A 26563-nucleotide genomic window follows, 5' to 3' on the forward strand; every position below is an offset into this window, starting at 1 on the left:
CCTCATGGTGTCACCTTCAGCAGAAGTGCTGAAATCTGTCCTTACCAGAAACCTTTAAAAAACAAACCCAGTCTGCAAAATAGCTTCAAAAGGAGTACCTCTGAACGCTACATGTTGGGTTTTCTTTCCTACTTGAGCCCATTTTTTGCCACCAGTGGCTGAAGGAGAGGGAGAGAGGGAATGTGCCTGCTCCTTCCAGGTGCTCTCCCAGTGGCCAGTGGATGGATGGATGGCACCCATCTGCCCTCAGCATGGCTCTGTGGTCAAGGGAGCAGGTAAAACAGGATAGATGTTGTCTTCAGGACACTTTCTGCTGTAAAGATGAAACTCAAGAGGTTTGTAATCTCCCGGCAGGTATTACTTCTGCCTGGGTGTAGGGCAGCAAGCTGCTAAGGGGAGATAACCAGCAAGATAACTGGGCCACCCCACCACTAACCTCTATTGTCTTGCATGCCTACCACAATAAAATGATTATTAATATTCTTTACCGCTCTGACAGATAAAGATAACCTCTCTTTGAGGTTAATTTGGCAGCTATCTAGGCCTTTTAATGAAGGCGCTGCAAGCGGAGTGGTTTCTTGGCAGCTCCCTCCTGGTGTCATGCAGAGTTTGAGGCAACTGAGCCCCTCCCCACCTTCCCCTGCTCCCCAGATTCCATTTGAAGTTGTCTTGCTTGTAGGACCCTGAGGTATAGTTAAGGATACTGGCAAAAAGTCCTTTAGAAACTTTTAGATTGGGGCTTTTGACAGGAGAGTGATGTTTTTAGCTATCTTTGTTGGCAGAACAATCTGTAATCTTTAACGCTCATCAGTTTTATAGCAGACTCTTTGTAGATGTGATGATACATCCTAAATTCAGTTCAGAGCTGTCAACAAGCTCCAGTTGAGGCCCTTTGCCAGTGTCTTAGGTTTAGCCCTTTATCCATTGCTAAGTTCTTCTATATGAAGTTGATGTTAAACTGGCACTCATCTTGCTGAAGGTAGCAATGATTGAAATAGATTTATGTATTTGCATTTCTAGTTATTTGTACTTTACTCTAAAGTCTTGTTTATTTTAAAAATAACTGCCCTGAGTTTCAGCCTTCAAAAGTGATTTTATCATGAAAAATGTCAGTATAGAAAAGAGTTGCCCGAGAGTAACAATTGGTCTTTGACTGCATGCAGGAGAGTGCTCTACCACGATCACCCTTTTGATAACCTTACTCTCTGTGGACTGTCACTACAGTATTAATTACCTTCTAGAGATTTAATTCCTTTTATATTTCTGCTTTGGAAGGCATTGGTAAACGTATCATGTAAAAGCATCTGTTTCAATGGACGTGTTGTAGATGCCTCTGCAGGTGCCAGGGGTTTTAAAGTTAGCTTTGAAGTTGAAGAACTGAGCTGGGAATTCCTGCCTGACTTGTAGAGATATATCTTTCATGATGTGTAACTGAGAACAGGTAAATAATTATCTATGGTGCAGGTCCTTAGAGTACTTGGCACAAAATTGTTTAATTATTTTAAGAGCTGTGTTTGAAAACAAAGCAGTCATGCAGCAGTTGACTGGAGAACTAGGAAAATGATTTGCCCTCTTCCATTTTCTCTTTTTCCCTTCAGATAAAAAGAATTTGAAGAAGAGGCGGCTGATAACTGGGTTGTGGTGTATGGGGATTTTTTATTGTTGTTTTTTGTTGTTTGAGGTTTTTTTCCCCTTTAACTATTCTCTGTCGAGGACACATTCCTTTCACTGAAGAACATACTTGTTTCTACAAGGTTCCTTCTTAGATAAAAATGGTAAGACTTATCTGATGTGGTTGAAGTAACTTATAGTGCAAAATCATTTTATGTTAATTAAAACCAAGGTAATAAGAGTTGGAAGATTCTTCACATACTTTAAACTATGTGTTTGTTTTCCAATGCATCTTTTTCTGAGTGTGCAATTGAATTTCCAAAGGAGTGCTCAGCATTTGAAAGTACGAGTAGCTTTTTCTTGAAAGTGTAACAAACTGTGTTTTCTTTTGCCATCAGATATTGGTCCGGGTGCATGGCTTGGCATCCTTCTACAAGTGGCATATTTTGAAATAAGCAAGATAACTGTTAGAAAGAACAGCCAAACCCAAGAGAAGGGAAAGAAATGTTCTTGTATTTAGTTTACTAGCAAGAGACAATCTCTCTTGCTTTATATTTTGAGTTCTCATCTTGTGTTGAGGTCTGTGTTGTTCATCCTTTTTAGAAGCAAGGACTCTTGCTATCCCCTCCAAGGAATCATTATGTTAAAAAACTAAGATATTTTAAGATTGGAGCAAGAGGTCAGCCTTTGGATTGTACTAGAATCTTCACAATCTCTTAATCAGAAATAATTACATTCACATTTCATATCTATTTGTATGAGTTCAGGACCTAAGATTTCAAGAATACTACCAATGACTACAAGATGCATAATAATTCACTACAGTTTTCCATTCTGAATTTTCCTATGGAGGCCAAGATATTTTTGACAGAAAGAAGTGCAAATAGACCAACAGAACAGGGACAGGATGGAAAAATGTGCTGTAGCATCATATGTGATTTGGTCAGCTACAACTCTGATCCAGAATTTTCTTATTTTCCTGATCAGGAAAGATTCCTGACCTCAGATGCACTGGCAAAATAAAATGAATAATTCCTAATGTCACAAGGGTGAGAGACTATATGCAAACATGGACTGCAAGGCTGTGGCTGAGCCCCTACAGCACAACTACAATGTAGACTCAGTGCAGTTTGGGATACATCGAGTGGCCTGGAATACTTGACAGGTTGGTGAGTTTACTCCTGTTGCTGCCATTGGCAAGAAATGCGTGGAGCCAAAGCAAAGCAGCAAAGTTGTCTTTCCCTCAAGCCTCTGAGCAGGCAGGGCAGGAGAAACACCATCTGCGGTCCCTACAGATGGTTAATCCCACCTATAATACAGGGTGTATGTCGCAGCCATCGACCCCAGGTAATTCAGTTTCTAGTAATTACCATACTGGAGGCAATTTCCAAGAATAGAGTGTGCATAGAGAAAATGGACAAAAAAGGGCACCAGCACTACAGACAGAGAGAACTGAGCAGAAAATAACACCTTTTAAGTTCTGATTCATTGGATATCTGTTCTGCTTGAATAAGCAAGGATATATATTTGAATCAAAATTACAGTGTTTAAATTTTTTATCAAGTAATCAATAAACTATGGGTTAATTTTGTTCATACCTCTCTTAGAGTGGCATATGTTTTAAGTATTATTAACAGGTATGTACCTGATTCCCTTGATAAGACTGTTGCAATGTAGATTCAGTAGCTATAAATTGTAAGAGAAAAGTGTTAAGCATACTTGCATAGAAGAAGAAGGAATTTTTCTGTAGGGCCTTTTTCATGCAATCAGAGTTTCAAAACCTGATTTCCCTGACAAAGGTACTACAAATAAGGACTATGGCATACATGAAGGAGTAGAATAGATTTCCATACACTGAGGTCTAATGGAAGATAAATGAGATTGGTTAGAAGTTACTGCATTTATTCATTGGCAGTGAAGTTTAAAAGCTTGCTATGTTTAGTAATGCTGTCTATTTGGTTAGGCAGCTGGAAATCTGGCTTTTTGGATACGAATAAAAAAGTCATGCTTCAGGACAAAACATGAAAGCAAATTAATATTATACCTACTGAGAGAAGTTTCAGCACTTTACATAAAAACAAACAAGCTTCCCCCACACACACATACACTTTAAAGATCTGTATGTGAACTGTAAATTGCTGCCAAGGAAAGTGCATGTTTTTATTTTAGTTGATATATTTTAATTGGATTTTAAGTGGCTCATGAATAAACTGCCTGACATTAATATATTGTCTCTCAATTAGTAAGTATGCAAACATCTGAACTGCTTAGTGATGAGATTGATGGGCATTATTGAAAAACTGATACAACCTCTCTTCTTCACTCTCTTTCCCTTCCTTTTCTATGTGTGCCAGTGATTTCTGATTTGAAAGTGATTTCCCACGATTTTCTGTTGCCTTTTGATAAAATAGTTTTCTCCTTTATGCTGTTTGAAAATTTCACTATTTTCTACTGTTTTTCCAGAGGTGTTCTGGTTTTTTTCAAGCAGTACCCTGGATGTACTGACTACTTTATATGCTTGTGTGGAATGTTGAGGGGAAGGGAAGAAAGGAGGGTGTCTGCTCTCATTCTCCACTGCGTATGCCAAGCATCCTGGTACAAAACCAACTCTTCTCTCTTTTCTGCTGAACAGAAGTGGTAGTCCCACTAAGAAGGCACCCTCCAGCCCTAAGGAGGCCTGAGAAGTGTGTCAGACAACCATATGAAGTGGCATTAAAGGGGTGCAGCTCTTGGCTATCTAGGTCTAAGTTATTTAATAATGTGAAGGGTGGTTCCACAGCTTAATGGGCTATTTGCTAAATAACTACAGGTAGCCCTGTGAATATGCACAGCCACTCCCCTTCTCCTTTAATTATCCAGTTTTATCATGTTTCCCTATCTACGCCTCTACTCTGCTTTTGAAGCCAGTTTTCTTACTCAGATGCCGCCATCTCTTCCCTCACGCTTCTGCTTCTGCAGGAAATGCAGGTGCCTGAGTGGACAGATGAGAGCCACCGAATGTGCAACTGGGCTGTTGCCTTTTTGTGAAGCAGAAAACTTCAGAAAACAGTTGCTGCTGACAGGCTACCTAGTGGTTTTGCTAAATGTTGCAGGGGTTGACATTTCATGTAAAAGAATGGGAAAAATATAAATGGTAGGTTTTCTCCCTTGCTCATGAATAATCCCATTGATGTTCCATTGAATAGTCAAAGAACAGGAGCTAGCAAATTCAGATTACTGCATATTTATATTATTAATTCCTCCATTATTCTGCTAAGAAACAACAGAGCACAGTTTCTCTGAAACTAAGAGAGAATGCAGAATTGGTTTTCACTTAATTGGCTCTTTTGAAACAAGCCTCTTTGAGAAGCAGGATGTTGTTAGTCCACTGTGTAAAGATAGTGTAACAATACACCTAACACAGAACCCAGAAACAGCTGTATGCAGGGGGCTGTATTGGAGGGGTGAAAATAGCATAGTAGCTTTCAAGAAGAAATGAGAATTTATACAAACACAGCTTTGCCAAGAAGTCTGTACTAGCACATAAAATTAGTCAGTCACTGAAAAATTAATGTCAAAATGTCCAGTGGAAATAATCGTCTCACAAAAGCATAGGTTGACTTTTATTTGAAGTCTGTTTTGATAGTCAAGGTCTTCATTCTGTACTCAGAAAGCTAATAAAGAGTAAGAATAGTGTTCACTGAGCATGAAAAATACAGGATTGGGTTTAAAAATTGAAATGTAGTCAGTAACATGTACTGGAGTGTGCGTTCCATGTCTTAACACCAGTGTAAGTTTTAAATACTTTCAAGAGGGTTTGTAATTGTGTTAAGTATTTGTAAGACTCGTTTACCTAAAGATGGTATCATATGAATGTAACAGAGTACAAATTGTCTTCGCCTTTAATTGTTTCTGTTGTTGGAAAAGGTTCAAATTTTGTGAGACAGTTCTGTGAGGTGTTAGTCTTGCAGTTACTGTCTGTTGAAATTTTGTCAAGATTCTCATCACTGCTTCAATTCAGTCTAATAGTGTGGAATAGTAGCTAAAAGACTCTTCAAATAGCTGTGAAGTGTAAGATTTTAAGAAAAAAAGAAGGGTCATGGTGCTTAGTACCTCAAGGCAATTGTTACCTGAAGGAAACAGTGTCAGGACAGATATTCTGTTCAGAAGAATATCATAGTGGAAGGGAGTCTTTTACTGTGCACCAGCTTCATCCTCAACAGTGTTGAATTGCTCATGTTTTGGTTTGTGTTTCTAAAAACAACTACAGCATACAAAACAGCACTGCAACATTTCCCAAACACAGTCTACCCACATGACAAGAGTCTTTCAGTTTTACTTCCATGCTGACTTAAGTTTTGACTCAGGAGGGCATTTGTAAACATTTGTTAGTCCATTCCTGTTTGACGTTTCAGGATATATATAAATAATTTGCTCAAGGCCTTTAATCCTCAGAGTTTGCAAAGCAGAGAGAGGTTAAAGATTACGACAATTATATGATACACACAAGTGGACATTTCTTTAAGGATCAAGATCTTATGCAAAGCACTGCTTTCAAGTCTTATGTCATCTAATTCCCATTTGCAGTTTTGGCTTTAATTTCAGCAGCTACATGGTAGTCTTCTTTTTACAGTCCTGAAAGAGAGAAGCAACCGAGGCTACTATTTTGTCAAATTGTATCTTTGCTGCTGCATTTGGGGTTTTATATTAGAAAGGAAAATCAGTAAAGCAAAATGTATTTATTAAGTCATTTTATTTTACTTAAACCATTAAATTTGGAACTTTTGTGAGTAGATAACTGTTTAGTTCTTCTCTTGTCCACCTCAAAGCGATGAAAAACAAGATTAAAACAACAAATATCATCACAAAGGAAAGGACTTACAGGCTGCTGGAGAACACATAAATACTGAGGTAGATGTATTAGCAATTTGCTTCAATTTCTACAAAACCTACGTTTTCCTTGAGGTGTGTAAAATTAACTAGGAGCTCACATGTCAAGCAATTGGACATTCCACGGTAGTTGCAAAAGAACATTTAAAATACCAATTTAAAAAGCTACCAAGCTTTTTCAGGTGAAGAGTAGCTTTCTGTGAATACTTTCTGTATTTTCTATTAACTTTTTTTGTGGATTAGTGTCTAACTCTGCTCCTGTCCCTTTTGTCATATCACAGTCTTACCTCGGTAGTATTGCCCTAAAATCCTTTTTCAGAGGGATCAGCTAGTCCTTGACCCCCTGCAGTTACAAGTGGCAGAGCTAGGGGCAAATCTCTGCCAGAAAAGTTTGAGAGTGCAGCTCTGAACTTCTGGAAAGCAGGTGAACTGGCTCCAGGTGTTGTGAAAGCCTGTGCCTAAGTTGTGGGTACTATGCACAGGAGTGGTTTTAGCAATCAGAAACATCTTACAAACTCATGACAGAACACTTATTCCTCTGAACAGCCCATTCCTTAGCATTATTCTGGATAATAAAGTGATGCAAAATACTTGGTTGAGTTTTACAAATATTCAGGTATTGTCTTGGTAAGAGTTCTCTGGTAAGGCATGTGGCTCCTTGGAAGTTCATATTTATGCAAAAAAGCATATATATGAAAAAAAACCCCTCTAATCATAACTTCTAGTTTATCTTCACGGAGATAAAATCTTTCAGAAAATAACCTTGACTTGGAAAGGCATCTCAACCTGAGTTGCAGTTTTTGAACCTGTTGCAGTACCATACTGCAAAGGATGAGGCAAATATCTAATACAGTTGCATGTTAAGTGATCTGCTGGGTAATTTCCTGTTGTTGCTTAAGAAAAAGTACATCTTTTAAGTCTATGTTAATACTCCAAGGCTTTCAAAACACTTAACAAGTCTGGCATTTGGAAGCTGGTAATATGTTTTGCATAATATCAATAGCCTCTCTTTGTGGCCCATGGGAAAAAGAAATCCTTTTCTTCTTTGTGGTGCATTCATACAGGCCCTCTGTCCAAGATGGTTGCAAGTGGAAACACTTTTTGTCTTTTGAAATCTTAATTCCAACAGCCTCGTTTTTTTGGTGAAACTTCCAGTATAAATCCAGCCTAAAAGGTTTTACAAAACTTACCTGCATTTTAGTGGGCGAGTCAGTTGTATTTCTTGTAATTTTATGGAGGCCATGCTGGAATATATTCATGCAAATGCAAGAAATGCTGTTTGATCTCTTCAGATGGTTAAATTGTGATTCCTGTTAGTGCTGCTTTGGCTTGGTGCACCCTGTTTCCTAGTCAACTGAGGATGAAGTTGGAGGAGCTGGCAAGGCTGTGATATTTACATAATGCCTTTTTTTCCTGTGAACGCTGAATGTGGATGGAAACAGCCTCTAATCTTCTTAGTGATCTAAGCAAAGATTGAATGCTTTGGGTCAAGCTGGGGTTTTGGATAGGCTCAGTTAGGAAAAAAAAATTAAAAAATCCCAGCTCTTCACAGTTATTGCAAATGGAAATATTTACAAACTGAGCTAGCTAATGTTTCAGTAGTTGATGATATTTTTGTTATTTCACCAGTTTGCAAAGACCACATAATCTGTTTTGAGCTGTACTTTTTGAGACTTCTTGGAAACAGAACAAACAACCCTTGTGTTAAGCTCTGGGCACTGTTCACGTTCATTCCCCTTAGGGTAGTTTTAAGTTGTATCATGAGGGATGAAAAGGCAAGTGTCAGAATAAGCAGCACACAGAGGCTTCCTTTCCTCGATGAACTCAAAATGACTGGAAAAGACTGCAGATCTGATTTTAATCCTTCTTGCACCATGTCCTCTATGACATGGTAAGAGGAGGAGTTTATTAGGTGGCTATCTTTTCACGTCTCAGTTATTAAAACGTTCTGACTGGGGTTTTTGTTGTGTGTTACAGTAACATAGCTTTTCAAACACTACTACCATAAAATTAAAGATTTTAAATTTTTTTTTAAAGTGGACAAATATCCTGAACTCAGACTAGAAGTGACATTTCATGCTTGATTTGCCTTGCCTGCCTAGATTTTGTGGTATTTTTTCATGCAGAAGTTATAGCTTGTCAGGCGTTGTGAACAACATGCAACTACAATATATTACAACGAAGGGGGAAAAAATCAGTCTGTCCTATTTAAATTTTCCTTTTTCTTCAGGCTTACCTTCCCCAATCCAAAAAATTTATGTTAAGTCACATATTACCACGAGGAGTTGTATTATGTAATGCATCTTCAAATAATATAACTCAGAGAGTGATTTTTCAGAACATGAAAGTTAGTAGGAGTTGCTGGCCCTCTTTTAATACCTGCAGCCTAACGTTTGCAAACCAAATGGTCAGCTTTTTATGTGGTTGCTTTTGTAACTAAGTTCAGCAGCGAGCTTTTTTTTTTTTTTTTTTTTTGGCTTTACTTTGTGTTCAGTATTAGAATCAAGATTATATCCATCCCCTGCTTGAACTTGCCACCACTTCATTTCATTAACTTTCTCAATATTTGATGCAAATTGTTTCTTATTAACATGCTTCTGAATAAAGAAGAAAAGCATTCATAAAAACCTCTGTGCAATCTGTATAATAATAAAATTTATTCTCAGCTATGAAGACTTATACCATTTTATGACGTTTTTTGAAATTGCCTTTGCTATTATTCTTATTCTTGTAAGTGGTGTATTTTAGAATGAAACCCTTTTATCTGTGCTATCATTAATAACCAGAAATAGCTTCTGAAAGCATAGTAAGAAGGGTAAGGAAACAATTCATTATTGAGAGAAAGGAACGCAAATTAACCATACTCAGAATTTTCTAATATTTTCATTAAGCTAAGGGAAATATTTAATAGATTCTCTCTATGTCGTATGTGTTGGCATTGTTGCACACATTGGAGGTGCATCTGTTTTGTTTTGTCTCCCGTTACACACAAAAGAGTTGATCTGATTTGTTAAAAAGGAAAAAAAGAAAAGAAATTTAAAAAGGGGAGGAGAAAAAAGAAGACGAAAGAAAAAAAGGAAAGGGTGATTTTTTTTTTAAATTTTATTTTTCTGTCTAATATGTCCATGTGAGTATCCAGAAATAAATTTGAAGATTGTAAGAAAATTTTGCCCATCCATTATAAAACAGCATAAAATTTCGTGAACATCTGCCTTGCATTCCCTACGGATAAGGGAAGTATATAGGAAGGAATGAAATATACACACACATATATAAACTTTCTTTATATATATTCTTTTTTTACAACTAAAAGAAGAGAGAGAGAGAGGTACAGTGATCAGAACAGGACATTGCGGGAGTCCAAATTGTGCTTGTAAAAATTTATCAAAGGAGTTGACCAAATCTGACCACTGAACTCTGCACTGCTATTCTAATGGGAAGAAATAAAAGATAGCAAGGGACCTATGACCTCAGAGAGCAACTTGTCAGTGACATTGAACCAATCTAAATCTGGCTGTACTCAAACACAATTGTTCAGCCCTTCCTCCCTTTTCCCACCCCAGCAGTGCATTCTCCTTGCTCCTTTTTGCCTGCACTACTACGTGTATCTGTGCCATGAAGAATAATTGTCTCCTGCTCCATTTCCTTCACATGGTTAATTTTTCTCCAAAGGAGTAATCCTCTCTGAATTAGGGCACGAACTCTCATGCCAGCATAAGGGCATCAGTGGATGCTTACAGCTGGAGGCCACAGGACCTCACCTTTTAGTGGCAGTGTGGATTTAAGTCAAATGGAAAGCAGTATAGAAAAACAGACTGAGCTTTACATGCATCGTGCCCTTTGTAACCACAGCATTCATTGTAATAACAGGAGAGATTTAGACAAGTATGCCACTAGGCTAATTAAGGGCTCTTCTGCTAAAGAGGCTTTTGTCTCAAGCTTTAGTTCTGGAGATCTGAATGTAGCCACCCTCAGGTTTTGGCTTGTTCTTGATTTTAGTTCTATACCTATACCTACTGCTATATATATGATAAATAGCTACTATAAAACCACGGGAAAAAGACAAATTTTAGGGCCCTGGTAAAGATTTTCTTTTATTTTAATATATAGACTAGTATGACATTTGACATGGATCCTCTTTGGGGTTTGGCTTTGGGTTGTTGTGGGTTTTTTTTTAAAGTGTTTAGGGAACAGATTATAGGTATTATTTTATTCTGTCTGTTTCCAGCTGATATTTCCATGTTGAAACTTGCAGGTGATGGGTTTGACTTAGGGTAAAAAGATATTACAACAGTTAGTATCTGTACTGAGCTATTCTGCAGTAGTAGAAGCTGGTTGTTCCTGTAACAGAATGTTGCTCATAACATTCAGGTTCTCTGTTTGAAATGCAGTGTCTCAGTGAAACTCCTGTTGGAAATGGGAGCTACTTGATTTACTCTAAAAGCAGTTCTGGACTGACTGCTTATCAGTAATTGTGAATGATTATTAGTGGTTTCAATAGGCTTTCAGAGTTTTAAAGGTTTTTAGCAGGTTTATTGGTTTGGGGTTTTTTTTGGTAATGAAAGACAATGTCTTGGTTTTCAGAGTTTTTCAGAGTGTGATCAACCAGTCCCCTTACCATCCCTACAGAGCTCTTCTCATAAAACAAATAACAAGGAAGGTTTAGAAAATACATCCCAACTTCTGACTAAACTGAAATGCCTCATGGATAGGCTTGTGTCTTTGATATTCTGTTGCATTCACTTCCATGTTTTCTCGTGCTCTGTAGCATTAATGAAAGCAATGGGGCATTGTTTTGATATTGTTATTTGTTTGTCTCCCTAGCTGTGTGCTGCCCACCTGCCAACCCGGTCAGAGGCTCCGAACCACTATCAAGCAGTATGTCGGGCTCTGTTTGCTGAAACAATGGAGCTGTACACTTTCTTGGCCAAAATTAAAAGTGCAAAAGAGGTAAGCAGTCAGAGAAGATTTTCTGCTTTTGAGCTCATCCCTGTGTGAATTCAGCTTACAAAATCACTTCTGTATCCAGCCAGCAAGGAATGTCAGATGCTTAAAGAAATGATCTGTAGTGTTTAGGGAGAGCAGTTCTTCAGCTGAGATTTTCCTTTTGCCCTTTAACCATTTACAGATGTCTTTTAGATTTTGTTATTAATTGTGACTATTTTATTTGGGAATAAAACAGGTTTTCTTGGAGGTTAACACACTGCATACATCTACCTGTTCCTTCGTGCATGTATACAATATATTTGAGTCTGGAAGCTTCTCTGGTGTTTCAGGGATGTTGTGAAGTGTCAGAGCTTTGTTTGTTCTTACTCAGCTCCTTCCCATGAGGGCATTCTCTTTGCTGAGAATTATCTGAGATTCTTCTTGCTCATATTTTGTCCCCAGTCAGCAGCTTCTCTTCCGCTGTATGATTGGCTTGTTGTCTGTCACATTGGTTTCACAGCAGAGCCAACTTTTAAAAATAGAAAAATTTTCGCCTGCTGGTCAAAATGCTTATGTTCACTGCCTGTTTGGCTGTTATTGTTGGCTGAAAGGCCGTTCTACGAACCACTGCAATTAGATGGTCTGGCTGAAGAGTGATTTCAAGGATGATATTTAATGCAGATAGTTTCAGATCTGGCCTGCGGAATGGCCCTGTGAACAACTGTAGTTACACTGTGCTGGTGCTGGTAACATTAGAAACCTGGTGGGTGAGGGGAAGAGCAGGAAGAGAAACATGCTTCTTAAAGCTGGTTTCTTCACCAAAGCCAACTTGTCAAGTAACAACACTTTCATAATTTCCTTTAATAAATCCCTGAAGGATTTTCTTTTCTAAGTCAAGATCTACAGTACCTTTGAAAAGCAGGATAAGATTTTACAGGCTGACCTAAAAATTTTGCTACTGAAAGAGGCAGAGCTGTTCCACCCACGCACACATGCTCCCACTCTTTTCCTTCTTCTGGACCTAGGGGACAAATCCAGCAAACAACAAAAAAAGAGGACTTATTCCTTGTCAGGTTAATGAGCTAGATCAGCTCATTAAGGGTCAGATGAGCCTCAGAGCAGCACAAGAGAGCTTTTATTCTCACACTGATGATGGAAGATGCAAACCAGTCAGAGGCGTAAGGGGCTGGTGCTCTTTCCTTCCTGGCTGAGATGAATCATCCAAGAGGGAGAATCCTTCAGAGATGTTGTTTTGCTGCACAGAGTCAAGTTTCATTTCCAAATCTCCCCCAGTCCTACTCAAATGGAAAGCAGTTTTTAAACTGAAGCAGTGCCATACCAGGATAATTTTGACAGCATCAGCATGGCTAAAGAGCCACTTGTTTTCTCAAGTGCTTGTGTTATGGGACATCTTCATCCAGTGCCTGTGATACAGGGAGAAGTCAGGATACAGTGTCCCCATGATAAATCTGAATTTTGTCTCTTGAACCTCAACGTCATTAATTTCATATCTCAGCTTTTAACTACTGGTGTATTAATTGAGGGACCTGTGCTGGAAGTACCTCATTTAACAGCTATTGCAAGTCAATGTTGAAGCTCAAAGACCCTTGGGAGTTTCTGCTGAGAGAGGAATTATGTTTTCAGAAGTTCTTGAATGTCTTGGCCACAGTGAGCAGTAATAAGGCATCTCTGTTGTCAAGGTCAAAGTAAAATATTGTGGATTATAACCATTTAAAATCAAGTCTTAACAATAATTTTAAAAGAAATTAAAGTAGGAGGACATTTCGAATTTGCAAATTATTTAATCACCTTCTAATTGGGCAAAAAAACCCAACAACATCTGATCACAGCATAGAGCATACTATGAGTTAATTCCAAATGAAAGAAAACATTTGCTTCTCACAGGCTATTAGGCATTGATTCAAGGCACATTTAGGTCAAAGGAAGTAATCCTTGTAGGTGGAATTTTGGCCCTACTGAATCAGTAAGAGTTACATTGCTGCACCTAACCTGGGCCAGAATTTTGACCTTTTGATTTTGTTTTACTTTGGATCAGCCTCCCAGCATGTAAGAAATTACCAAGAAAATTGTCTTGGAAGCAGCTTTTCGAATCTGAATACTTTGGGTTTATGATGTGCTTTATCCTTGGGGGTAGCTTTTATCCAACTATAGGTTTGTGAGGTATTTAATTTTGAAAATAATGTAGTGTCCAAAATTAAAAATCTGGTATGAAGGTAATATGATGTGGAATGCTGTAAATTTTGTTACACCATTTTAAAATGGCTTTTATAGTTTATACTTTAGGCAGGCAGGGATCATATGATCACATTGGGTTTATGCCAGTAAAAGCTGTGATATTGTTTATGTACTCTTCTGTCTTGCAAACACATAGCAGAATCTTAAGTCACGAGGAGTACAGTTAAATGCTCCTTGAGTAAAAAAAAAAAAAAAAATCTTTCTTTCTTACTGTCATATGAGTACTGGGTATAAAGGAGATAAACTTCAGTGAGGACATTTCGTTGTCATTAATTTCTTGTGATTGCATTGGCAGATAACCATGGGGAAAAAACAAGTTACATACATCAGCTCCGATTAAAAAAAACCCAAACTTATACTGTGTAATATTGTGGGTTTGACACTAAAGGTGTCAGGAATTTTGTACTGTTAGTTTATTTAAAAAAATAGCAGCTTTATTTGGAGATCCTGCTTTACAACCCCTTGGATCTGGACACAGTTGTGGATGTGAGATTAAAATGAAATTAAAAACACCAAAGGGGGGGGTTATCCTCTAAAATTATTTTAAATAACTCCTCTATGGATAAAAATTACTTTGGAATTACTTAGATTCCCTCTAGGGCCACTGAATGGCATCTGGGTGTCTGTTTCCCAGGAATGTGAGGTTCATAGTTTTTTGCTCAGTAAACACTTAAACAGCTACCTTCACTGTAGTGGAAGAGGGAGAATTTTTATCTGCAGAAATTCACTTGTTTGGAGAGAACCAAATCTGACCTACCTGATGCTACAGATTTAGGAGGGAAATAAACTGTCCAAGAGGCAGAAAGAAAAATACTACTGTGATGCTGTAGTCAATTTGGCCCTCTAAAAACGTGTCAGTATTTTGAAAGTTATGGGATTTCATGAGGAGTAGATGAGGAGATAGGAGGGATAGGTCTGTAGGGCCATAATATGTTTTATTACTAATATATATACTAAGGAGTCATGTGCTCCCCAGTCTATCATGTGAACATCATCACTGTTATATTGCAAATGGAGTGTAGTTTCAGTAAGAATTTTACTGGCATGCATTTGGGTGAGTGTATTAATCAGAAATGATGGAGCAATGAGTGAGCTGTTCAGGCCATCTCATTGGATGTCAAATAGAATATTTAAGGCACTTTGTCACATAATTGATGCCATGTGGTTATTTCCAGTCTGATTCCCTGTGTATGAAAGGTCAGCAGTAAAGCTGACTTGAAGACAGGGAGATGGTATTTTCATTCTTAGATTTCAGTCTTAGAAAGATTCTTAGAATCTTTCATTCATTCATTTTAGGATGAAATGTTTAGTGTAGTGGATGCACAGGACAGCCCAGAGTTGAGAAAGCTGTGATACTACTATTGCAGGAGTTTAAAAAAATAAATAACTAAAAATTAGGCTAACAGTAGTCAAAATATTTCTGTGGAATAGTAGCACCAACTCCATTGGGGTTGAACTTTAGTTAACTAATTTGATCTAACTTCTTTTTGCAAGGTGAAATTTTTCTAGCAAGTTTCGTGGGTTTTTTTTTCAACTTGCTGGCAGCATCTGTGTGCTGCTTAGGTTCTGTGATCCTGGGTACCATTCTGATGTCATCCAGAAGTGGTATTTGATGGGCCAAGACCTCCTAAATCTGTGTCCTGCTGTTTAAGCATTTACAGATGATGACAAAGATGGAGTACAGCTTGTTTTTCATCTCAAGAAGTGAGCTTTCAAAACTGCTGTAGGAAAATTCTACAGAAAGGGTTGCCCCTCCCCTTTTTTTATATTTTTTAAATTGTTTTGGGGTAAAATGGTCCACAAGATAGAGGAAAGGCACATATGTGTGGCAAGGGGCCAGATAGTTGGAATAACTTCTAAAAATGGACCTGTGTAAAAGAAAAGATTCATCTTTTTCAGGACCATCCAGAAGTCATTGAGATAACCTTTGCTGGCACCTAGCCATGGAAAGAACTGTAGGCACAAATAAATTATGTCCATGAGATAAAGCAAATGTTCCTGCTGTGAAGTATCTGAAAAAGTCATACACATTGCTCAGAAATGGCATCAGTTGTGACTGAGAGAGACAGGGAGAGGCTATGCAAGCAAAGGAACGCAGAAATTACTGCTCTGGAGCATACGAGGGATTCACCTGTGGTGCTGTCCACACTGAGAACCTGCTTTGTTGATATGTTGATGGGATATCTGCCCTAGTCCTCCTTCAGCTCCCTGTTACTGCCTGGTTTTGCCTTTGACTGGAACTAATGTTCCATGTGCACTTAATGGCTGAGTGAGCCAGCAATGTGCCCTTGCTGCAAAGGAGCCCTGTGGTGTCCCGGGCTGCATTAGCAGGATTGTGTCCTGCAGGTCAAGGAGGTGATCCTTCCCTTCTACTCAGCACTGGGGAGGCCACAGCTGCAGTGCTGGGTCCAGTTCTGGGCTCCCCAGTATAAGGGAACCTTGACATACTGGAGGGAGTCCACAGAAGGCCTAGGAAGATGATGAAGGACACAATCAGCTCTCCTGAAGAGAAAGGCTGAGAGACCCAGAACTGCTCAGTCTGGAAATGAGAAGGCTCAGGGGGATCTCATCAGTGTTTACAAATACCTGAAGGGAGGATGCAAAGAGGACAGTGTCAGGCTCTTTTCAGTGGTGCCCAGTGAAAGGACCAGAGACATTGGGCACACAGTGAGACACAGGAGGTTCCTTCTGAACTTAAGGAAATACTTTTTTTGCTGTGAGGGTGGCGCAGCTGTGCTGAGCACTGGCACAGGTTGTCCAGGGAGACTGTGGAGTCTCCATTCTTGGAGATATTTAGAAGCTGACCAGACATGATGCTGGGCATCTGGCCTTGTATGGCCCTGCTTGAGCAGGGGGGCTGGACCAGCTGAATTCAGAGGTGCTTTCCAACCTGAAACACTTTGGGACTCTGTGAGCGGTACCAGTAAAGGGTGATGCTGGCCTGTAGCAGAGCTAATAATTCATGAGAGGGCTGTGGGTGATAAGCTCTAAAGCTGGCACAGCTGGTGCTAGAAAACATCATGTGATGCTGGCCAGCGTAAAATAGAAGATAAATGTCCAGTAGGCAGATCTGTCACAGTAGGTTAGATTTATATCTCAAAAATGTTTAAGATTGATGTACACCCTAAAGCATCAAGATTAATATTCCTTCCAGACTAATTAAGACTTTGTATATTTTTATAATTGCCTACATCTCTGATTGCAGGGAAAGTCCATGCTCATCAAAAACTCATCCATAATTTCATTATCCACAGTGTGCCTTGTAATTAAGTTTTTGGTAGAACACAGAGAAAGCTCCCAATCTGTCATCTTTGTACTGGTCTTTTAAAACATGTTGACTTTCGTTTCTGTCTTTTCTGATGTAAAAACATAATTCTTTCACTATGCCTGGATATATTTCAGTCTGATCTGTATGAAACGTAAACATACAAATCTAGTTAAGTACATGCATAGAAATTAAATTTTTCCATTCATTATTCCTAGTTTCATGTCATGTGAAGATTCAAATCGAAAACAGGTAATGAAAAAAAGTCAGGTGTTACTTTCCATTTAACCTGGCTATACTGCTGTATTATTTGTACGAAATATGATAATAGATAAAGTTAATAGGTACCTAAACAATGTTAATGGCTAACTTATTTTGGAAATACAGTCATTAGCCAAGTTACTCTTAAAAGTCTTGTGACTGTGAAAGCTGTCAAATACCCTGCTGCTTGGATTTTCAGAAAGCACAGCTGGAGAAAGAAATGGATTCACAAACCTTTCTGCTCGTAACTTCACTTTTGTCTACACTTCCAGGCTTCCAGTGACTCCACTTTTGCAACTGTATTGTCATCAGGCTTGCAGCCCCATTGTGATCTCTTTGATCCCTCAGTTTAGGAGCTTTATAATACGGGAAGGGGTTGCTGGTTAGTGTTTGGTGGGGGAGGATTTGTTTTTATTTTCTTAAGTGGGGCAGGCACTGTCACTCAATCAGTATTCCATGCAGTTGGTTTGGGGTTTTTTCCTCATGTTAAACAGCATGTTTATGTTGAGCAGCATGGGGACTATTGCCCTCTCCAGAACCGAACAAAGTGCATCAACCCATATCACTATCTGTGGAAAACTTTGTCTGGTATCAACTCGAGGTTTTCAGGGACTGATTTAACCGATCCTATCCTCATGTTTGAATTAAATGGGATTTGGATCTTTTCAAAGAACCAGAGTAATGCTGCTGGCCAAGCCCTTGGAATTTAAACCCAATTTTTTCCCCTGTGTGCATGTTACGTATTTTTAAATTGAGCCTAGCCGTGCAAGAATATTTTATTAGCTTCACAGATAACGGTGTAAGAATCAATTCAATCAGTGAATAAATGATTCCTAATTAAGTGTATAAACTGGGAGCTGCAGTAGACCGCGTTCTGCAATTGGAGAAAGGCAAAGTTCAGATCTGGATTCCCTAGAATACCCTATTCGTTGAAGCACTGTGTTTTAGAGAGCATTTTATGGAAATGAGTCTTTAACACTGTGCTGACAAGTGTCTTATATAAACTCCCATCTGTCGCTGAGCACAGAAGAGTGCATCTCAAATGTGGGCCACGCAGCAGCAGCAAATCAAGTGCCTGCTTTTAATAGTGCAGCAAGAGGTTTGAAGACATTTGATATTTTTATTACTAGCTTTTGTCACAAAATGAAATCTTTTTAAAAAATGGCCAAATGCTATAATGGTGTTTTAAAAAAGCAAAAGCTCTTAAAGCATGCATTTCCTACACTTCCAAACCTTATTTCCTGAACAAATGCTCAGGCTGAATCAGGTTTGTGGTATGGATCTGAGGTTCTGGGATCATTTAGATCATTCAGAATAACCCTTCTAAGATGTTTCTGCTTTCTGAAATGGAAATCGTTTTAGGGCATGTATTTATTATACTGTTATAGCTTTTCTTAAGCCATTGTCCCAAGGGTAAGTGCAAGTGGCTACAGCAGCTGAGGTTAGTCGCAGGTTTTGGATCACAGCTGAATTATGATAAAGGGTCTATTGTATTTTAAATGTGTTGGTTTCTATAATTTACAATTGAAACAGAAGCAGAAACCCACTGATGCTGGCTGGGGGTGCTGGAGGGAAATCCTAATGTTCCATTTAGTCTAGGAGTTTAAAGATAATCATTAGTCACAGTGAATTAATTCCCTCCTAAGCAGTACCTGACAGGTGTGGGAGAGTTAAAGAAGCCATCCTAAGAACTAACTACAAGGATAGAGCACTTGCTGGTTTCTTTTCTCCCCAGTCTTACAAAGCTTTGTAACTTCTATAATCATGGAAATTCCTTTATTTTGTACTCTTGTCCCACGAATTGCATAGTGGGCTGCACTTAGTGGTCTGAAGCAGGTGCCAGGAAGGGGACTGAACTATCCCTGTAAAATAGATGTCTGCTGGTACAAGGGCAGCAGCCAGAGCACTCACCATGAGAATGGGGCATAATAGAAGCTTAGCTTTGGCAGTAGCCTGTGCTTCTACCTGTTCATTTGTACCATAAACTGCACTTTGAGAGATCTCCTGGCTGGCAGGTTTTGCTCTTGCAGCTCTCCAGTGCATGGTAGCTGGCATCATTTACACCTGTGCTTTCTCAGGTAGAAACTCCCCCTCTAGCTATGTTCCAGAGAAAATAATTAGATGGTTGCCTTATTTGGAAGATCTTTTAGCAGCTCAGGGTTTGCTCCCCCCCCTCCCCAACCCCTTCTTGTTTTCTGTTGTTAAGAAAAACAGGTTGTAATCTTTTTAGCTTCATGGAATATTTATGTCAGTCAAACACATTAGCCTTTGGGCATAAACTAACCCAGTAAATTGTATGGTAAGGGAACACGGTTGCTGAGATGGGTAATTGTCATCAGTCTTTTTGAACAATTGAAGTATAGGTTAAGCAGCTAGAACACGTTATTTTTTAAAAAAATTAATACCTACCTTGCAGTGTGGAAAGGAGCAGTAAATCTGACAGCTCTGAGCTCATTTACTGAAGTTACCTCTTGGTTACAAATAGGAAAAGGCAAAAGTATCAGAACAATTTTATGTTTTGCACATTATCAATAAATGTTAGCAGTTTGCTAGAAAGCAAGTAATTTACAGTTCAAAGATACTGTATTTGACATTATTATTGCAACTGTGTGATACAGAAAAGAAACCCTGGATAGCAAAATACATATAAGCAAGGCATTTATCCATTCTTTCCATTTTTCTTTTTTTTCCTTCCCTTGGAAAGGGCAGTTGCCTATAAGTGTCAGACTGATTGCTGACCACAGTGCCAGGACAACACAAGTTTCCACAAAGACATTCTTTCCCAATTGGGTATCCTGTTGTGATACTGCAGGTCATGCCAAAATGTTCCCACGTTGTCCTGTGATCTGTCTGCTTCTGTTAGTGTCGGTGACTTACGGTTTTAAGAGTCTTCATGTAAATTATGTATTTTATTTATATAGGGCAAGGGTAGTATTTCTTCCTTGATGTGAAAGCAGTTGTGTTACTTATTAAATAAGACAGTTAAGAACCCATCTGGTCTCTTTCCAAAACCTCTGTGGTAGCTGACTCATATTTTTTATCTCTGTAGCCAGGTTTGGGAGATACTTGCACTGCTAAATGTGCAAGGTAAGCACTCTTCCAGTGCATCCATTTCTTACACTCAAATGTTGGCAGTTTGAAAATTGGAAGTTTTACTCCCAGGAAAAAAAGAGTTTTAAAAAATATTTGCTTTTATTTTTTTCTTGAAAACTCAGAAGCTGAATTGAGACTGATTGTTCAGTACCAATAGAGGAAGAGCTTGAGTGCTTAAAAGTAAGAAATATACTTTTGATAAATATGTCTGTCAGACCTCTGAACTGTTGCTTTAGTCTCATAAAATAAAGAAGTAGTTAGCAGAGGACTTAGCTATCCATTTGGAATATATTAGTGAGCATGTAGAAAAGAGACCAAATTAAGCATTGTTAAAGATTTTTTGGAAAACTCTCTGTGGAAGTAAAGTGTATTATTGAGAATTTGTACTGCTCATTACAGAACATTTCAGTACAGAAGCAAACAAAAATAGAATAGCATTATGAATATGCAGGAGTTAATGCATAAAAAATAATTTGTGTAAAACCACAGCCTTCCAAATCTATCTCTTGCATTGTCTGTATGCAAGCTTGCCTGTTCTTTGGTCTGTTCTAACTTTTAATCATTTTTCACATTCTTATTTGTATGAAAGCTTCTTTTGACCCCTTTACGCCTAAACTTTTCCATATTTGCATGATCTGATCTTGTCCATAAATAACAGTTTTCATATTTGAAAGATGTTTCTCTTATTTACATGATTTTGTTATTGATATTTCATTATCTATATGCATGTTATACAGACTAATTAATTACAATATGTATACAGGTCTTTTCAGTGTAAAGGATTTCTCATAGATTATTTCTCCTCACAACTAATGTTCTGGGAATTTCTCCTTCTGCAAAAATGAAGTCTTGAATTCGACAAATAACAAAAATTTTGGTATGAACGGGATCCTTACCTTTCTGTGTTGTAGCCTAACAGACCTGCCAGGTGGTTATTTGCTTTTTTAATGTGCACAGTTAAATTTTAGGGATATTAAAATTACCATGTATAGTTTTTCCTCAAGCATGTTATTACCTGAAGTACTTTCATACGCAAAACTTAACATTTTTTCCCAGCACTGTAGGTGTGCTTTTCAAGGAAGAGGAATACATTCAAATATTATTTCAAGTTACTTTTACAGTATTACTATTCAAGTCATAAAACATTCAGTAGAATACTCAAACAATCTGATATAAGAGATGTCAAAAATTAAGCTTAAGTTTTATGTTAGAGTTATGCCACCATTCATTTACTGATTCCTTTTCATTGGCAGAACCTGAAAAAGATTCAGGAAATGGACAAAGAGGGAAGTGATGAATCCAGCACAGATCTTGATGACTTAAAAAATGCTGACTGGGTAAGACAACAATTAAATGGTGATTCAGCATCATTATTAGTAATTTCTTTATAAAGCTTACCTAAGGTGTCATTACCTCCACTCTAGTGAAACCCCACCTGAAACACTGTGTCCTGCTCTGGGTTCCCCAGCATAAGAAGGACATGGACCTGTTGGAGTGAGTTTGGAGTAGAGCCATGAAGATGATCAGAGGGCTGGAGCACCTCTCCTGTGGAGACAGGCTGAGAGAGTTGGGGTTTTTCAGCCTGGAGAAGACTCCAGGAGACCTTACAACAGCCTTCCAGTACCTAAAGGGGGCCTGCAAGACAGCTGGAGAGGGACTTTTTAACAAGGGCCTGTAGTGATAGGACAGGGGGAATAGCTTTAAGCTGAAAGAGAATAGATTTGGATAAGATATTAGGAAGAAATTCCTTACAATGAGGGTGATGAGGCACAGGAACAGGTTTGAGCAACCTGATCTAGTGGAAAGTGTCCCTACCCAATGCAGGGGAGTTGAAACTAAATGAGCTTTATGGTCCCTTCCAACCCAAACCATTCTATGGTACTATGTTAAAATCAGTCTCTGGGGTTTTTTTAACATATGAATTAATAGCAACTCGTGACAAAGCTAGAATCATGTGAGTCTTTCATTTTCTGACAGATAAAACAATAGAAGAGTCAAAGCAATACATTTCTCTTTAGACTGTTTTCATGGAGAGGCTTTTGCAGTTTAAAAAGATTGGATATTTAGACAGGAATCCTGCTGACTCCTCTTCAGAGGGGCAGCCAGGGAGTAGACAGATGCCCCAGCTGAGTTTCTCCAACAATGCAAGAAAAAAGTTACGGGGTAACTCTTAACCAGGATGTAGCTTGTTTTATTTTCTAGTTTCTGTTCTTGCCAGTTCATAGATGAATATTGTGAGGTTCTTTAAAGGACTTGATTTCAGTTTCCCAGTCTTCTATCCACCACTTTTTCTTTTCTTCTCTCCCACCATTCTCCTTCCCAGAAAATGAGAGGGAAGTGTTAGCCTGTGTTACTCTTACAGGCAGAGCAAAAGGAAGTTGACTACTGAGAAGATATTGCTGGTCCTTAGGATTTGGAGTCCATTCCAAAATTTCTATTTGAAGAACAACTACTGGGAAATTTTGCAAGGAAGTTCTGGGTGACAGTGTTTCAGATTCAGTCACTGTTTTAATTTGCATAGTATTAGGTATAAGGTTTAAAACTTAAAAGGCATGCTTGCAGTATACTTGAAATGGGAATATTTATATGTAAGGTATGAGAATTTCAAATCCTTTTTCTTTACTTGAGGTGAGTCCTGCTGAGTTTTAATGAAGTTTTATTACATTCATGAGTGTTAAAAATAGGCTTATATAAAATAAAATGGGTTTTGGTTGACGAGTTAAAAATAAAATAGTACAGCTGTATGCATTTGGTGATGCCCTGGAAGGAAAATGAACAACTTTGATTTCATGTGCATTGGTATTCAAGGGAAAGGCATCACATAAAATTTCTCTTTCATTTCCCTTCAGGCTCGTTTTTGGGTGCAAGTGATGCGAGATTTGCGGAATGGTGTTAAACTTAAGAAAGTTCAAGAGCGTCAGTACAACCCACTCCCAATAGAATATCAGCTCACACCCTATGAGATGCTGATGGATGATATTAGATCCAAACGCTACACCTTAAGGAAGGTCATGGTAAGTCAAAAGAATCACTAGAATTTGTCAAATCTGAAATGTTCTTTTCCTTCTTTTGTCGTCTTATTGTCTTTTTCTTATCTTCTTCTTTTCTTTTTTTTTTTTTTCTGAGAATCTTGAAACTATTATTTCTTATAGATACTAATTTTCATGGAGTTTATATAGCATCATAAATTTTCATGGGGGGGGGGAAAACATGAAGCCAACACATGTAGAGTATTTTGTTTTCCGCTTGGCAGGCATTTAGGATTCTGAAAGACATGGCTATGCATCATATGCTTGAATAAATACCTTATGTTGGTTTTATGATAACCTTAAGAGTCATCTCAAAAGTCCTGTCATGCTTTCCACTGAGAGACTGTTTTAGACTTTTCTTATTGGAGAGAACAGTTCTGTTGATTTACAACACAGTTTTTGGAATTCCAGAATGTGAAGTGCTACCATGAGTGACACTGTGATGGGAAAGGAAAACCTACAGGGGTTGAAAACTTTTATTATCTATTGCCTGTATCACGGTGCTTGAACACTTACAAGATCTGTTAAGAATTTTCAAGGAATAGTCTATATAAAAAAAAAAAAATCACATCTTCCATTTTTAGAAGTTGAGCTCAGTTATTTTCAGCATATTCTACTGTTGCTTTCAAGTCAAGACAATAAGCCAAACAAGTTGGATAATGTTCATGGATCTCCTCCTCCTATATTCTCATAAAGGTGCTTGTAAGATTGACTTGAGGCACTCTTTTTACCAGAACTGATTTGATATTTATTGGTGTCTCCTGTTTGTTCTGTCCTTTTGGGTTATATTTTTTTTTTTTTTGGCATTAGGAAGTTCTTCCTGATAAGCTGGCAACTGATTTAAAGAGGTCTAGAAGAACATTTTATATCCCTTTTTCAGAGGCATGTATTTGGTCAATATCAATAATTATACCTTGCATTTACTTATCTTCCCCTGTTATTAGTTACAGTGGAAGCATTGTCTTAGAATATTCAGTGTTCAGGTGTATCTCCTTTCCTGACAAATTCTCACGCAGTCTTTGATAGTGAGAAAGCCATGATTCCCCCAGAAAAAGTCAGAGAGGGGGGAGGGAGACAGACGAGAGAGGCAGAAAGTGTGTGGCATAAATGCCTTTTATGTTTGAGCTGAAAGTACTTTTCTAATCGAGATCTGGGTTTAGACTATCCGATTGTATTTATCTTCTGCAGCAGATGTCGCTTAAATGTTAAATTTAGAGGGTAAAATACAAACCCAGGTAATGATGTTATCTGTCTTTCCCCTAACAGTTCAGAGAACTGTGCTAAGTGTTCCTTCTACCTGCTGCAAAAGAGAAACAGTCCCCTCAGGACCTTGATTACTGTATGCAATCAGAATAGTAGTTTTGTTTGAATGGGAACCCCTGGGTCATCTAATTTTGCTTTTGTCAGACTAGCTTTTAATTCATCTTCTGCTAAGCAAGCTCCTGCCTCTTCAGAAAAGATTTTCTTCATTATATGGTATGTCTTGGAGGCACAGCTGCTCCTCTACTCATCCAGACTCTCACTGTGTACAAAATCCCTGCAAGGATCTATTTTTGGCCTGCTGTCTGTCAACTAGATAGATTGTGAAAGTGAACTCTGAGAATAAATGTGAATTGGGATTACAATCTGCTGCAGGTACAGTACCTGTAGGACTATCTGTGGTGCAATTGCTAGCTCAGTCTGACAACTGCTGCTGACATTGTGCTAGAAAAATCACTTTTTTCTTATTGGAAACCTTAAATTAAGTAACTTGAACCCTGCTGCAGGGTCTGCTTGAAGACTGTGCAAAGCATGTTCAGTAATAAAGAGTGTAGCTTGATATGGAATGTGCAGAGCCTGAAGGATTCACATAGAATTACAGGTTTCGTTAGATTGTATAAATACAGCATCTTTTAGCTGACTGTCATGGGTCAAAGCTGATTATATGTATTCCCATCAGAGAAAACCATTGTGGTTCTTGAGAAGAAGAGAAAAGGACAAGAATCTTAAATCTTAATTTTTAGGCAGTCTAGAAAAAATGGATTATGTTTCTTTCTATCAATCAAAATGGATGTTTGGCAAAATTTTTATTAGAATTGATTTTTGCTTTCAATTTATAGGTAGTAGTTTTAGACTTGGTAGCTTGTGAAAACAAATATGCTACGAAGGATAACATCATGGCTGGGCTTCGTGAATGAAGATTTGAGAAGGGCTCTACCCACGCTTGCCACAAGCACACTGATGGCTAAAAAGGCCAATGCGAGATAGACAAGTCCGGTTGCAGAAGGCACGAAGGATAACAAGAGGCTAGTAAATTTTCTAAGTGAGATGCAACATGAAATCTTCATTGTTCTTTTTATTGATATGATGCTGTGTTTAAAAGAGTAGCTTGATCTGTCCATGACTGCTCAATACTCTGAGCAAAAATTAGGAAAGGAACAGATATTTCTATTAGGAAGTATTTTGGTGTTTCAGACTACCGAAAGTGCTGCACTAACAGACAGCAATAACTGGAGCTGCCTGTTCTCACCCACCTTCCGTCATATTCCAAATGTTTTGAAGATGCAGAATGTAAAATTCTGGGCTTTTGGTAAATAACTGGTTCAATTTGTTTCAGTGACGTTGGCATTTCTATTTCAGGACATATGAAAATAATTCTAGATTTGTCATCTCTCTATTCGGATGCAAGAGTCCTCGTTTCTGTGATTGTTGTGGGAAAAGGATAGCTTTCATTCTGGCATTGTATGATCTTCAGATATCTACCTGGAGAGATTTAATAGCGTTTCTCTCCCACTCCTTTTGTAGGAGCACCCACTCCTACAAAAGTTAAAACTGTAAACATGGGTAGAGTCAGCATTTGCTAATGGAGAAATTTAAGAGTTATATTGCTCTTGCAGGCTTGATTTTTCTTTATTATGCATATGTTTTGAGCAACAGTTTTTAATTTCACAGTGATTCACAATTAGCTCTCCTTTCTACCCACCTCTCCCTCTTGAAGATGTGCATCATTCACTGTATTTCTTGAGCAGTCCATCTTTGTAGGTAACAGCACCCTGTTTTCATATTCAAGCTCTTCACAAACACCTGTGATAGAGGTATTAGCTTTGCCATGTTGCAACAGGAGAATTTAAACATATAGGCTGAAGCTATTATTATCAAAAATATCCAGTAACTTGAATGTCTAAGCTGAGAATCTTAAAACAGGGGATTTTGGTGTGTTTTTTAAAAACATTTATTTCTTTGCAGTATTTAGCATCTTACAGTACTTACTTTA

The 26563-nt window shown here is 38.2% G+C and overlaps 1 protein-coding gene across 5 annotated transcripts in view; it reads left to right on the top strand.

Moving 5' to 3' along the window:
* SPIRE1 (spire type actin nucleation factor 1) overlaps positions 1-26563 on the top strand; it is a 127985-nt gene that overhangs the window by 68524 nt on the left and 32898 nt on the right. For all 5 annotated transcript variants that reach the window (XM_027885336.1, XM_027885338.1, XM_027885339.1 and 2 more), the window contains exons 4-6: positions 11305-11430; positions 21535-21618; positions 23131-23295. In XM_027885336.1, coding sequence (XP_027741137.1) covers positions 11305-11430; positions 21535-21618; positions 23131-23295 — 375 coding nt within the window. The remainder of the gene's footprint in view (positions 1-11304; positions 11431-21534; positions 21619-23130; positions 23296-26563) is intronic.

This window comes from Empidonax traillii, unplaced genomic scaffold, assembly GCF_003031625.1.
Source record: "Empidonax traillii isolate 1590-97213 ecotype Southwest subspecies unplaced genomic scaffold, ASM303162v1 scaffold165:size1224784, whole genome shotgun sequence".
Classification (NCBI taxonomy): Eukaryota; Metazoa; Chordata; class Aves; order Passeriformes; family Tyrannidae; genus Empidonax; species Empidonax traillii.